Source organism: Trachemys scripta, chromosome 7, assembly GCF_013100865.1.
Source record: "Trachemys scripta elegans isolate TJP31775 chromosome 7, CAS_Tse_1.0, whole genome shotgun sequence".
Classification (NCBI taxonomy): Eukaryota; Metazoa; Chordata; order Testudines; family Emydidae; genus Trachemys; species Trachemys scripta.
The window spans coordinates 9,269,983-9,285,380 of NC_048304.1; the positions used below are offsets into that span (position 1 = coordinate 9,269,983).

Consider the following 15,398-nt stretch of genomic DNA (forward strand, 5'->3'; position numbering starts at 1 on the left):
TATGGGATGCAGGAGGTGGCTCCAGGCTGGGGGGTGGGGGCTATGGGTTGAGGCAGGGGGTTGGGGTGCGGGAGGGGTGAGTGCTCTGGGCTGGGGATGCTGGCTCTGGGGTGGGGCTGGGGATGAGGGGTTCAGGGTGTGGGAGGGGGCTCTGGGCTGGGGCAGGGGTTGGGGTGCAGGGGTGTGAAGGATCTGGGCTGGGGATGAGGGGTTTGGGGTGCAGGAGGGGGCTCTGGCTGTGGAGGGGTTCAGGGCTGGAACAGGGGGTTGGGGCATGGGCTTACCTCGGGTGGCTCCTGGTCAGTGGCTCAGCTGGGGCATTAAGGCAGACTGCCTGCCTCTTCTGGCACCCAGTGGCGCCGGAACATTTTTAGTAGTGGGTGTGTGAAAGCCAGCCCTCTCCCCCCTGTCCACCCCCTCCCCGGAGCCTGGGAGCAAGGCTGTGTCTCCAGGAGTGGGGGACCCAGACAGGGATAAGGGGGGCAAGACCACAGCTGGTGATGCTGACCGGAGCTGCTAGGGTCCCTTTTCGACCGGGTGTTCCGGTTGAAAACCGTACACCTGGTCACCCTAAGCCCACCATATAGTTGCCCCCAATAGGTCACGGGAGATACTGAAGGAACTGAGACCAGGACCTGCCACTTAGAGCATGAGCAGGTGTGGGAAGGGGCCCTGCCTTGGTGGGGAGATTGGGGTGAGACTGGAATCCATCCCCCAACTGGAACAGGGGCTCCTCCACCCCACCCCCACCCCTCTCACTCCTGCTTGTGCTCCAAGCAGTGGATCCTGGTCTCTGCTCCTGCTGTCTTCCCTGGGGCTGCCGTGGGGCAGGCCCAGGCTCCTAAATGCCATTCGTTGTCAGCCCTGCCCCCTTCTCCCCACTAGCCCACCAGACCAGAAGCAGCATAGTGGCCCGGCCTGGAGCTGAACCAGATGGCCAGTGCCACATGGTGAGACACATCACACCCCTTCCCCCACGCCTGCCCCCTGGCTGCAAGCAGCTGAATTAGCTCAATACCATGATTTTTCCAACAATGGGGATGCAGAGGTAAGCGTGCCCACTTCCGCCTCCCCACTGTTGGAAGAATCATGATATTGGGCTAATTTCATGATTTCAATGGAGTCCGTGAAATCATGATCTTCACCGGGCCTTACTTCTAATGTTTGCAAAGGGATCCTCTTAGAGGCAACACATAGTTGCGCTGTGCTTTCTCAGAGCTTGTGATAACTCCAAAATTGAACACTCTGTCTTTAAGCCAGCCAAGTCCTTTAAGCAATTCTGCAGCTGAAATAGCGTTCTTACTTTTGCAACTCAGGTCTATATTCTGGCCCTAATCCCAGTCCTGTATTCTGTAATAGTAGTTTAGATCTACTGTGGAGTTTCTTGTTTTCCCTTTTGAGATAGAACTTGCCTTTCTGGGATGAAATAGCAGAGCTTTCCCAGTAGAGGTCAGTCTGCCATAGCCTATACTTGGTGATTTTTCAGGACAGAGGTCAAAGCTTTTTTGGCTTAATCAAGCCTTTAGGGTTGGAAAAATTGAATTCAGGTCAAAGCCAGTGACCAGTCTCAGGTAGAAAAAGGACATTTTCATTTTCAAATAAGTCAGAATAGTTTTGACCGTTTCAAAATGAAATGATTTGAGTGACATTGGGTTTAGAAACTTGGTTGGATGCATTTTTTTAAACATTTCATTTTGGGTTGGAAAAAACCCTGGAAATGAAACTCTGAAAAAAACTCTTTTTTAGGTTTTTATATTTAGTTTCATTTCAGGTGTTGTTGTTTATCAGAAACAGTTTCTTCCCCCCTGTCCCCCCCATCTTGTCATTTCAGCAAGAAAACCAAAAAAAAAACAAAAAACGCAACAACCCCAGGTTTGGTTTGAAACTAACCACATTTTTCCTCCCAGGTTTTTTGATTTGGCGCCCGAAGAGAAAAATCAGTCACTTGTATTATTCAGAGGCCTATGGAAGCAAACAGCTGCCCGGTGGGCTTTTCAAAAGGGTACGTCTACACAGCAAAAAAAACCCACGGCAGCGAGTCTCAGAGCCCAGGTCAACTGACTTGGTCTCATGCTAGGGGGCTAAAAATAGCAGTGTAAATGGTGGGGCTAAGGCTGGAGCCCAGGCTCTAAAACCTGTGTGTGTGGGGAGGTGAGGGGGGGTAGGTCTCTGAGCCCCGCAAGCCTCAATCAACTGACCTGAGCTCTGAGACTCGCGCCTGCAGGGTTTTTTTTTTTGCTGTGTAGATGTACCCAAAACCACCTAAACCCAGATCATCATATGTATTTACTCACCTGCCTCCCACTGCAGTCAATGGGAGGTAGGTGCCTAAATACCTTTGGCGATCTGCCTAACTTCCACTGAAATCAATGGATGTTAGGTACCTACTTGCTTTTCCTACTAGGCACCTATCTGCCTCTTTAGGGACGTAAATGCCAGTAAAAATCTGGCTCTAAGTGACTTAGGGACTTTTGGAAATGGTACTCATGAATTTTTATGCTTTTCAGAGGCTATTATTCTGTCTGTTTAAGCTAATACAGTAAAAAAATTATATGACTATAAAATAAGCTCAATCAAATAAATAATTTTCAGAGAAGATTATTACTGTGTGCATTTATTTTTGAAACTTTTGGCCACTAAAGAGAGGGTGTGGTTCTGAATGTCAGTTACAGTACAGGAATCTGTTTTAGATGTCAGAGGTAACTTTGGCCACATAGCAGATGGGCAGATGAGGATACAGCCTGGTCTGAATTTGAGAATGCCTATGAAGTAGAGCCCAAACCTGCCATTTGCTAATGGATATTTTACATGAGCAATTTTTTTGCAGACTGGGCCCTAAATCAGTGAATTGTGTTATTGACTAAGGACCCTATCCTGAAATGAGCTCTGCACAAGCAGATCTCTGTGCCTGGATAGAACCCTACTGAATTCAATCCAGATCTGTCTACACAGTATCTGCTGCAGAAGTGGCACCTTATTTACCTGTTCCTGCTGAAGCCAACGGCAAAACTCCTCTCAATGAATTTGATAAGGATCAGACCCAGTGATAATAGAATAAAGACACTGCAAATATTGGAAAACTTCTGATGTGCAAAAAACAAACAAAGCCCCACATTTGTGAGTATTTCATTAATATTTAATAGCAAAAGGAGTCTCTGTATTCTATTGAAAGGGGATCCTCCTGCAATCCAAGGTTAATTAAGGAGGGAGACCTTCCTGCAGAGAGCTGTGTTTGGCCTTAAGGGAAAACATTCACCCATCTGTGACCCTTTTCTGACCTTGCCACAGGTAGAGAACTTCCCCTAAAGTTTATGACAGCTGCATTCTGCTTTTTGATCATGTCAGTGATTTTTAGTATCTTTGTATTTGTTTTTCCAAGCTATGTATTTCATTACCCGAATCTGTAAAGGTCTGTTACACACCCTCTTTATATACAATAATTTTGAATATGCACTGAATGAATCCAGTTGCAAAAATCCCCACGTTCCTCTAAATACTCCTCAAACATTTTAAGAAAGCTTCCAAGCTTTATTTGATAAATACACAAAAGTGTGAAAAAATCAGTGTGGGGGATAATGATCTCTCTTTCAACTCACTCCATTTATGCCAAGGTGTATGGCGAACACATGATTTGTGTGGCAGTACTGGCACACAAAAAGATGGGTTGAGAAATACGTTTGAGCCTTTACTTGGAATGTCTGCTTTTTAGTGGGTTTCGGTCACATTCAACACAGCGACATTAGATAACATTTTTCAGTTGTACAAGCCCAACATATCTCTAAATTTCCCCCATCTGAAAGATAATATAACATGACTAACCCAAGCCAGATTGATGGCTAGCTCGTCCTCAGATTTTAGCAAGTACTCCTAGCGCAAGCTTTTATACTTACATTTTAGCCTGTGAGATGGTTATCTTATCCTCGGAGTTGCATATGACATCCCCCTTTTTGATGCGACACCAAGTGCTCTTGACCCGCACCAGCTGAAAATCAGTCTGTCTGGGATTCTCAGGCATGATTGTTGTGGCCTTTTTGGCTAAGATCTCTTCAGACACCGGCATCTTTCCAGCAGATGAAATCTCTATCTTGAGAGATCTCACCTAAGTGAGTGCCTTCCAGCCACTTTTAAAGGCTCCAGTTTGACCATATTTTGGAAGAGGAGGTCCTGTCTACTCCTCACCTGTTGGTACTGTGTGTGTGGGTGGGTGGAGGAAATTATAAAACTAGTATTATCTAATCTGAGGACACGAGTCAGAGGTGTACAACTCACCCAGAGACACATGTAGGACCCAAGCTAGCATTGTATAATTGGTTAGTTTTATAACGCTTAGGAAATAGAATACAAATCCATAAATTAGCTTCTCACATGATGCCCTGCAGTGAAATGGGTGTTATGAAAGACAAATAATTTATGTGAAACATCAATGTCGTTTCAATAATTCCTTTGTTGGGCAGGACCTTTGATTTATCTAACTGCTAGCCCCACTCTGTGTGCAAGAGGCAAAGAGGGAATAGAAGCAGCAGTGGTGGGGAGATTTAAAAATTGTCCATGATGGAGAATCCACCACTACCCTTGATAAATTGTTCCAATTAATTACTCTCACTGCTAAAAATGTACACCTTATTTCCAGTCTTAATTTGTCTAGCTTCAGCTTCCAGCCATTGGAGAGCCCATTATTAAATATTTGTTCCCCCCTGTAGTACTTCTAGACAGTAATCAAGTCACCCCTTAACACTCTCTTTGTTTGCTAAATGGATTGAGCTCCTCGAGTCTATCATTATAAGGCATATTTTCTATTCCTCTGATTATTCTCTTGCCTCTTCTCTGAACCTTTTTCAGTTTGTCAACACCCTTCTTGAATTGTAGACACCAGAACTTTGCACAATATTCCAGCAGTGGTCGCATCAGTTCCAAGACAAAGGTAAAACAACAGATCAGGATTAAACAAAGACTGTGAATGGCTATCCAACTACAGAAGCAGTTTCTCCTCCCTTGGTGTTCACACCTCAACTGCTAGCAGAGCACCTCACCCTCCCTGATTGAACTAACCTCATTATCTCCATACTGATTTCTACCTGCCTCTGGAAATTTCCATTACTTGCATCTGAAGAAGTGAGGTTCTTACCCACGAAAGCTTTTGCTCCCAATACTTCTGTTAGTCTTAGGCCTGGTCCCCACTAAGTCCCCACTTCGCACTAAGGTACGCAAATTCAGCTACGTTAATAACGTAGCTGAATTCGAAGTACCTTAGTCCGAACTTACCGCGGGTCCTGATGCGGCAGGGAGGCTCCCCCGTCGATGCCGCGTACTCCTCTCGCTGAGCTGGAGTACCGGCGTCGACGGCGAGCACTTCCGGGATCGATCCGGGATCGATTTATCGCGTCAATCGATCCCAGACCATCGATTGCCTGCCGCCGGACCCTCCGGTAAGTGAAGACGTACCCTTAAAGGTGCCACAGGACCCTCTGTTGCTTAGTACTGACATAATATACTTACACTTCCTGTAAGGTATTTGACTTGGTACAGCATGACATTTTGATTAAAAAACTGGAATAATGTAAAATTAACATGGCATACTTTAAAGGATTAAAAACTGGACCCTCTGTTGCTTTTTACAGATTCAGACTAACACGGCTACCCCTCTGATACTATGTCAGTGCTATTAACTTTTTCAACCAAACTTGTAAACTAATAAAAAAAAAAAAAATCGGGTTAGTTTGACAAGATCTACTTTCCATAAACCCATGTTGATTTGCATTAATTACATTACCCTCCTTTAATTCTTTATTAATCAAATTCCATTTCAGCTGCTCCATTATCTTGCTCAGGACCAACATCAGGCTGACGGGCCTATAATTACCCTGGTTGTCTTATTTACCCTTTTTACAAATTGGCACAACATTTGCTTTCTTCCAATCTTCTGGAACTTCCCCAGTGCTCCAAGACTTTTTGAAATTCAACATTAATGATCCAGCGAGCTCCTCAACCAGCTCTTTTAAACTAAAGCCAAGTTTCAAGTCAAATTCCAGGTAGAAACAAAATCATTTAGATAGCATGGACACAAACAACATTAGAACAGCCTAGACAAAGTAAAAGTAGACTGACCAGGGGTTAAACCGCTTAAGGAAATGAACAAAATCAATGGGGAAATGACAAATAATTAGCAACACAGAACACACTGTCTGTGTTACTGAGAGATTTTATTTTGGAGGGGAAAAATAATGCTACTGTATAAGATAGGGGAGTTGCATAGCAACTTGAAAAACAAAGATGAAGAAAATTAAAAACATGCCTAAAACCACAGACTATAAGAATACTAGTTTTCAAGTAGCCATAAAACAAGAATTATTTACCATCTCTAAGAATATTTACAGCTCAGTGAAGGGCTAAATGAAATTGAAAACCACTTCTGAAATTTAGACCAGCAAACTTAGCCTGGAAAAGGCTATTAAAATAGAATCCGAATTTTCCTAGGATAAAATCTTTTAAGTAAGTTTGACCTCAAGGAGAGCATTATTAATTATTATTAATAACAAGAAGACCTGGCTCTCATAACAATTTTTGATCAGTAGATCTCAAAGTGCTTTACAAAGGAAGTTAATAGATTTATCCCTATTTTACAGATGGCAAAACTGAAGGATGAGGAGCAAAGACATGTCCAAGGTCACCCAGCAAACCCGTGGAGAGATGATTTGTGGAATGGTTAGAGCATCAGCTCTGGTCCTAACAATACTAAAAACTTGCCTAAAACTATTAACTCCCAATCCATATACAGGCTGCATCAGTTTCTATAGGGGCTATAAGATCTAATTTGGCTCCTAGTTTACTAAGTGACATATGGGGATAATCTTAGGTATCTAAGGGGGTTGATCTATTTAGTTTTGTCTGTTTTGATTAATAGCAGTAAGAGATTGAAGTCAGAGATATTTTATTTGCTTTTCCTTTTATGATTTTGTTCTGCACATTTTATTATTTCCCATTTATATTTTTTTCAGCTTTTTTCTGGGAGACGTGATATATCTGCTGTTTCACTTCAAATGTTGGCAAGCTAGTCTCAAATGTCGGGCTAGTTATGACCACCATCTACCACCAGGACCTTGCATTGCTTGACCTGGTACATTACCTACCGTACCAGCCTGGACCAGCAGAATGGAAGCCTTTAGGGGCAGTGGATGTTACATGGCTATCAGTAGATTCTAATGGTTAGAGATGTTGGTTCTAAATTCAACTCTGACACTGACTCACTGGGTAGCCTTGCGCCAATCACTTAAACTGCACTGCACCTCAATTTCCCCATCTGGGAAGGGATAATTTGTACGACTGTAGCACCTAGGAGTGCCTGTCTTGGACCAGGACCCTGTGGTGCTAGGTGCTGAACAAACAGAACAAAAAAGCTGCCACAGCCCCAAGGCGCTTACCATCTAAGAATAAGACAAAAGGTGACAGATGGATGCAGACAGACAGGGGAGTACAAGTAAACAGTGCGACAGTACTGGTTAGCATGATAGACTGTTCTCAACACACCAGCGGCCTATGTTTTGTCCATTCTTTTGCAGACATCTGGGCAAAGGAAAGTTCTCAGGAGGGATTTGAAGGTGGATGTGTGGATCTTTACAGGGAGCCCCACCCAAGGGCGTAGAGAGGAATGGGAGAAGGCTTGAAGGTGCCTGTTTGGAAATTTAACAGGTGGGCAATGGGATCCTCGGGGACTGGAGGTGAGCAGCGACGGCCTGATAACAAACGAAAGATGACAGGTCTGGCCAGGATTGACTGTGCAGGCCCTTGAAAGGAAAGAGCAGCAGCTTATGTTTGATGTGCTGGAGAAGGGGGGCGTCGGGATTCAAAGAGAGGGCTGACATGGCTAACCCGACCAATGTAGCTTCTAAGGTCTAGCTCTGACCCGGGTTTGGAAAGTCTGAAGATCCCACTAGCCCGTCAGAGCTCGCCTGCCAGCTCCTCAATGCCCTTTCTCCAAACTAGGGTGATCCCGCACAGGCCGATACATGGCAATATCGCCAGCATCAGGCAGTGGTGTTTCAGCAGGCACTGCGTCAGAGATGTCTTCGGAACTATAGGCACCCTGACGCCCTGCTCTTGTAAAGCTAGAGACCCCTTAGGAAATGTAGCACGGGCTATGGGGCTTTCAAATTCCTCCCGACTTTGGGGCTCTGCAGAGGCGACACGTAACTGTTGATAGTGGCGGGGGAAGGGTGGGGGGGGGTGTCACAATTTAAAGAGTCTGGTGGTATGCAACAGGATTCGGCAGGGCACAAAACCCTGGCAGAAATTTGGGGAGACGCGTGCCCCCTCACAACTCACCTCTGGGCATTTGGTTGGGGCGTACCTCTAGTCTTTTGTACTGTGCAGCCCTAAGGTTGTGTAACTGCCGATTTTTCTCCCCTAGCCCCAGAACTTCCCAAACCCCAGACATGGGGCCCTGTGGCCAGCAAACAACTTACATAAAACAAATAGATGCCAAAACTCCCCTGCCTTCTGTGTGAGGTGGTTCGCTCTCCCCAGCCCTAGTGCATCTATCGGAAATGCCTGGGGGAGGGAGTAGCCCGGGCACTGCCTGGTGCAGCTGGGGCTAAGAAACCCAGCCCAAGCCAGGGGCAAGCATTCCATAACCAGCAACAACCACAGGCTCGCCTGCCTCTGCCCACGTGCTCCCCATCTCAGCCCTGCCCCTCACGTGGAGACGGATGCACACTGCCAAGCAGATCACTGCACAGCTACAGAGACAGCAGCATCCCCCAGAATCTGGCCGAACAGGAGCGTCATGCACCGCCCCACAGGTAAACCTCTCCTCCTGCTGCTGCATTCAATCGGGCTGCCCCTTTTGCAGAGTTTGGGGTTCCAGGCAAGAGCAATCGGTTCCCCCTTTTCCATTTGGGGAGGGAAGGCATTGGTGCTGGGAATGCACATGAATGATTTATTGGGGACAGGTGGTTGTCTTTTGTCTGGAGTGGCAAGCAGAGCAGGAAGAACTAGGATGCCAGTTGAATCTGTGGGTTTCCTGTTGTTCTGGGAATATCCCAGAACTCTTAGCAATGCAAACTGTCCTCAGCCGGTCTCTTTGGGGTTCCCCCTCTGTGAGTCATTCTAGATTCAATTAAAACATGGACACAATCCATTTTTTCCCTCATAGGGAAATAAAAGTCACATGTTTGGCAGACGGTAAATCATATCCTCCAGCTGACCTTGCCATACAAGGAAGTGCTAGCAAAGATTTAGGAGAATACTATTGACAACCTAGTTAAAAGAGCAGTGGATTCTCTCCACTTCATATAGCACTTGGTATAAACTGTCTTAGTTTCCTAGTCTGGATCATCTTTATTCTCAAAAGCACACGTGCTTTCAGGCAGAAGCTTTGCTGGTATAAATTGTTATAGCTTTATTGAAATCACTGTCGGTATCTGACTATTGACACCAGCTGACGATGTCCACCCCCCTTATTTTTTTAGGGGCATTCTCCAGTATTATGGAAACACGTCTTTCTTAGCTAGTTGTTTTCTTCAAATAGCAAATCCTCTTCTTTATTGCCTTGAGCTAGGATATATTTCAAAATGTTTTATTTTATTTATTTGAATCATTAACGTTCACTGCATAATTATACCACTTGAGTTTGGGTGTTGTAATATATAGTTTCCAAGTTTTCTTTTTACAAACCAGGAGTATACACTATATCGATACACATTTATTGAAGCAACATACCTTATTAAAGCAACATACCTTATTAAGGTTTTTAAATTTTACCTTTTTTTATGTTAGAAAATGGTAAATGGTGCATTTCTTATTTAATTATTAGTTAGGGACACATAAGGAAAGTGGAAATAACTTTATTAAAACCTGTTTGTGTTTAAAACTGATTTATTAAACCATATTAAACCAAGGAAGTATGAACAATAGTTATAAATTGAACTGATTATTTCTGGTCAGCAGCTCTTTTGAGGTTTTAGAACTAGGAGATCTCATCCTTTCACACCTACTTTTTATTCATAGATCAGAAGAGCAAAATGAGCTTTCCTGTTTTTTCAACTCCTTATCGGTTTCTCAACTTTGAATTAATTAGTCATGGAACTGAAGTGGTTGAATAAACTGAAACAAAGGAAATATTCTGTCTGCACCTGCAGAAAAGGCTACTTCTGTCAGAAGCTGGTATAGCACTTCAACAAGCTCTGGTTCCAGGTGCCAAGTCAGTTACTCTTACCAGTTCAGTAGTTTGAATTTCTTTAAAGCTTTGGCAGCAAACCTACTGATCGAACATTATTATTTTATATAAATTTAAAAGATTTTAGTAGATTATTATAGTAAATCTAAGCCTTAATATTGGTTGACATTATTTTCAAATAGGTTTATTTAAAAAAAATATATTTAAATAAAATCTGATTAAAATGAAAATTCAATTTTTTAAAAAATCATTTGTTTTTACCCATCCTGGCTTGATTCAAAGTCCACTGAGGTCAATAAACTCCCATTGATTTCTCAGGACTGTGCATCAGGTTCTCAACATAAAACATTATATATGACATTCCATTTTCATCTATGAAAATGATTTTCTTTATATTACTAGCCTAGCTATCCTGACTTCAGGACATACCTATCATAGGCAGATGAGTACCTAAGAGTTCTCAGCTCTTCAGTAACACTGCAAAGAAGGTAACAGGTAAAAGAGAAGCTATTGTCAACTTGTTTTCTCTTGCTTTCCTCAGTCACCTGTTGCCTCATACTAAATACCTCATGTCTGGAAATGTTTCAGTGCAAGGGTCCTCAGAGTTTTGACCCACCTGAAGTACACAGGGACTGAGAATGTAACATTGTCTGATCCAAAGTTCACTGAAGTCGATGCGAGTCTTTTCATTGCTTTCAAAGAGGTTTGGATCAGATCCTTTGTCAAGCAATCTCTCATTTCCTCTGGCTGTTGAATTCTGCTGAAAGCACAGGATCAGCCATTTGAAGACCACATGGTCCCTTTTGGTTCTGTGGACTTTTAATATATATGGGTTCCAACTGCAAAATTTGGCCCAGAAATTCTCAGTAGAATCCAGCTTCTCCTTTATGTCTATGATTCTATTCTTAGACTTTGGCTGATGAAAAGAAACCGCTTGAGTTTTGCTCTTGTGATTTATATGAACACAGATACTTGGGAAAGTGTCTCAGTGGGTGTACAGTTATCAAATCAGACCTGGTGAATGTTGCAGGGAGATGTTGCCAATGCCTGAGATGCATCGCTGAGGCTGACTGCCAAAACCATCCCGAAGTGTCTGATTGAGTTAGATTGTCAAGTGCTCAGCTTGTCCCATTGTAACACTTAGGGCCAGATTTTCAAATGGATTTAGCCCCAAACGTGCAGAGCCATTCTGCCAATCCAGACCTTACTTTGGTGACTAAATGGAGGGGAGGAGGGAAGGGCTTGTTTGGAGCTGTTTGGAAAATCTGGCCCCGATTGTGGTTATAAAATGACCCTAGTTACTATAAGGAAGGAATAAGAGTGTGGGACATGTGAAATAGAGATGGCCCCAGAATTGGAATCATACATGCAAACCAGCCACCGCAGTATCCAATCTCTGCTCCCCTCATACCTCCGGGGTTCAGAAAAAATGGGCCCTGTGGCCAGTCATCCCTGGCTTTGTCTTTGCAAAATCCAAACTACCGCTGGCATCTGTTAGCTTGGTGCACAATCATCTCTTTGCCTTCTTCAGCATGGGTCCCTATGTACGATACAACCTCTCTGAGTTCATCCTTACGGTCCGCACCCATCGCACATATCAGCTCCCACTTCTGCCATGCGGACTACTAAATCCCTATTTGTCTGTCCCATTTCCCCTATCATCCGTCTGTTCTGAGACTCTGAGCTCCTTCAGGAACCCTTCTTTGTCTGGGAAGTATGTAGCACATGGTGCATGCCAGCATACACAAATGATGATGGTGGTCTCTATAAATCATGTATTAAACAAGGCACTGCCCTTTAAAAAAGAGTATTGTGGTAAAATTCCTGAATTTAAATGATGCACATGAAATAAAAAAGTTATTGAACATAATTACTCACAAATAATAATGATTCCCTAAGTGATTGTGTGTAATTAATTAAGTTGCTTTTCTCTTTTCAGGATCCCCCATCCACTCCTCTTTCTCCTTCCTTTCCCCAGCTGTAGATCCTCACCTTGCAAACATTTAAGAACATAACTATCTTAAGGCAAGTTCTGATGCCTGTTATGCCAGATTATCACTAATAGGCATTTATTTGACAATATTTTCCCATTTCTCTTGAAGACAAGATCTCCCCCCGAATCGCTACACTTAGCACTTCCCAGAACCCCCCCCACCTCTGTTTACTTGCCCAGCCTGCAAACTCTTCACCTCTTTCTACTTCACCCTCCTTCCCCTTCAATCCAGCTTCATTGTGTAACAATAAAACTGATTCACCAGGAGTTAGATAATACCCTTGGATTCCTGTTTTATTTCATATAATAGACAGGGTCCATCTGAGCCTATAACTCAAGCCTCCCAGTGGATGCTATACAGGTCTGATCTTGCAAAGATTTAATCTTACCCACATTCTTGTGTTTTTGCTGGATCAAGCCTTCACTTGTAAGTACATAAGAACAGCCATACTGGGTCAGACCAAAGGTCCATCTAGCCCAGGATCCTGTCTTCCGACAGTGGCCAATGCCAGGTGTCCCAGAGGGAATGAACAGAACAGTTAATCATCAAGTGATCCATCCCCTGTTGCCCATTTCCAACTTCTGGCAAACAGAGGCTAGGCACACCATCCCTGCCTATTCTGGCTAATAGCCGTTGATGGATCTATCCTTTGTGAATTTTTCTAGTTCTTTTTTGAACCCTGTTATAGTCTTGACCTTTACAACCTCCTCTGGCAAGGAGTTCCACAGGTTGATTGTGCATTGTGTGAAAAAATACTCCCTTTTGTTTGTTTTAAACCTGCTGTCTATTAATTGTATTTGGTGGCCCCTAGTTCTTACGAGAAGGAGTAAATAACGCTTCCTTATTTACTTTCTTCACACCACTCATGATTTTATAGACCTCTATCATATCCCCCCTTAGTCGTCTCTTTTCCAAGCTGAAAAGTCCCAGTCTTATTAATCTCTCCTCATATGGCAGCCATTCCGTACCCCTAATCATTGTAGTTGCCCTTTTCTGAACCTTTTCTAAGTCCAATATATCTTTTTTGAGATGGGGTGACCACAGTTGTACGCATATTCAAGATGTGGGCGTACCACAGATTTATATAAAGGCAATATGATATCTTATTATCTATCCCTTTCTTAATGATTCCCAGCATTCTGTTCGCTTTTTTGACTGCCGCTGCACATTGAGTGGATGTTTTCAGAGAACTATCCGCAATGACGCCAAGATCTCTCTCTTGAGTGGTAACGGGTAATTTAGATCCCCTCATTTTATATGTATAGTCATTGACTCTGCACTGGAGGTGAGTGTAGGAGAAGAAGGTTGACTTGGGTCTTTCACCTTTTATCTTTCCACCCTTTCATCATCTGCCCAAACTTCAGGTCTATTTGAATTCTGAATGTATCCAAATTCTCCGTTGGCACAAATTGGCACAGCTCCGATGGAGTCAATGGAATTACACCTTATTATACTGGCAAAGAATGCGGCTCTAGGTCTATGACACAAGGTATACAGAGAGTCCCTCGTGCTTTGCTCTCTTTTTTTTTTTGACTTTTGAGTTTCCTAAATGTTTATCTGAATCCAAAATTGCCTAAGTCTGTCCCAAATTAGCTCGGCTCTATCCAGAAGTTATAACCTCCCTCTGATTCAGCTTCCTTTCTATGGGAAAAAAAAAAAGACGGGGTTCTCAACTTGCAACTGGGGCATGCTGGTTGATGCTGAACAGCGGTGGTTCTGTTTTAAGAACTGCTGGATTGTTTTCTTCTGTAAGGTGCTGCCACTCAGTGGGCAGCTGCCAGCAGCTCCAAGTAGCTTCTGCCTGCCTTGTGATGGGGCTTCTTTTCGGCTTTGGATCTGGGAGTGTTCTCCAACTTCTGGCGAGTCAGTTTCTCCCTCCCACACACACACGCACATTGAAGTTATGTTGCTAGATTGGCTGGGGAGGGTGCAGAAAGGTAGAAAGAGGGGAATGGGGTGAAGAGAAGGAAGACAGGTGTCAAAAGGAGATTGTGGGGGGATCTGCTGTCTTCAAGAGAAACTTAGGGAAGAAAAAAGAAAATAGAGTCAAATATGTGTGGTGAACACTGAAAAGGAGGGAGTTATTATTATTTGTGTTGTGATAGTGCCTAGAAGCCTCAACCAGTTTGGAGTCTCTTTGTGCTTGGTGTTATACAATCAAGCAATCAAAAAATGACAGGTCCTTCCCCAAAGCAACAAAGGAGAGGAGTGGCTGCTTCAATGTTTTCTTATCACTTTACCTAGATTATGCAGAGTAGAAATACTACTCTGAACTTTTAAAATTATATGTAGCCTTTGATAGGGAGCTAGCAATGAATTGTGTCCTGATTGGACTTGTCTGGGGCTTGCATAAACTAAAGCAATTCTGACCTCTGCTGTAGGGCCCAGGTAACATTAATAAGTGTAGCACTTCCTGGGGGGATTGTGTAACGTTTATGGACTTGATGTTGGCACGTAGCTCTCACCATCTCTCTCCATTTCACAATTCCTGGCACCTGAGGTTGGTGTTATAATAAAGGTGGGGTTGAGTTACAAAATCTCTCTTGATTGGCAGGCAAATGTTCTGGAGAATTAACTGAATCTGCGTCTGTTACTCAAACTAAAATCATAGACTGGAGGCAAACCCTTTTCTTTTCCTGCATTGTCAATAAAACCTTTGCCTGTTCAGAGTGAATAAGAAATGCTCTGCAAAAGATAGATCAGAACGTCTTTTCTCCTTCCCTTGCAATACAAGAACATAATTTAATTCCATTAAATTAAAAGGTGGCAAATTCAAATAGACTGTCACCAAACATGTAATTGGACCAGGGAACCCATGCCCACCAGAAGTTGTTGGGGCTGAGAATTTAGTAAGATTCAAAAAGGGATTAGACATTTCTGTGGATATGCAGAGTTATCATCAGGGCCGGCACCAGGCACCCAAGCACATGCTTGGGGCGGCACCTGGTAAGGGGCGGCGGGGGGAGCGTGGCGCAGCATTCTGCGGGGGGGGGGGGCGCTCCGGCGGTGCAGCGGGCTCTGGTTGCGCGGGGCGCGGCGCGGGGGGGGTGCGGCGCTGGAGGGGGGTTCCAGTGGCGCTCGGCAGGGGGCGGGGGCGCGGGCTCCGGCGGCGCGGGGCTCGGCGCGCAGGGGGGGGGTTCCGGCGGGGCTCGGGGGGGGGGGCTCGGGGGCGGCGCTTTTTTTTGCTGCTTGGGGCAGCAAAAAAGCTAGAGCCGGCCCTGGTTATCATAATT

The 15,398-nt window shown here is 44.1% G+C and overlaps 2 protein-coding genes across 2 annotated transcripts in view; one reads left to right on the forward strand and one right to left on the reverse strand.

Moving 5' to 3' along the window:
* LOC117879969 (2-epi-5-epi-valiolone synthase-like) overlaps positions 1–4,060 on the reverse strand; it is a 10,467-nt gene extending 6,407 nt beyond the window's left edge. Inside the window, exon 1 of the mRNA XM_034775569.1 lies at positions 3,891–4,060. Coding sequence (XP_034631460.1) covers positions 3,891–4,060 — 170 coding nt within the window. The remainder of the gene's footprint in view (positions 1–3,890) is intronic.
* Positions 4,061–7,072: 3,012 nt separating this feature from the next.
* The window catches only part of LOC117879970, a 49,583-nt gene continuing 41,257 nt past the window's right edge, over positions 7,073–15,398 (forward strand). The window contains exon 1 of the mRNA XM_034775570.1: positions 7,073–7,202. Coding sequence (XP_034631461.1) covers positions 7,073–7,202 — 130 coding nt within the window. The remainder of the gene's footprint in view (positions 7,203–15,398) is intronic.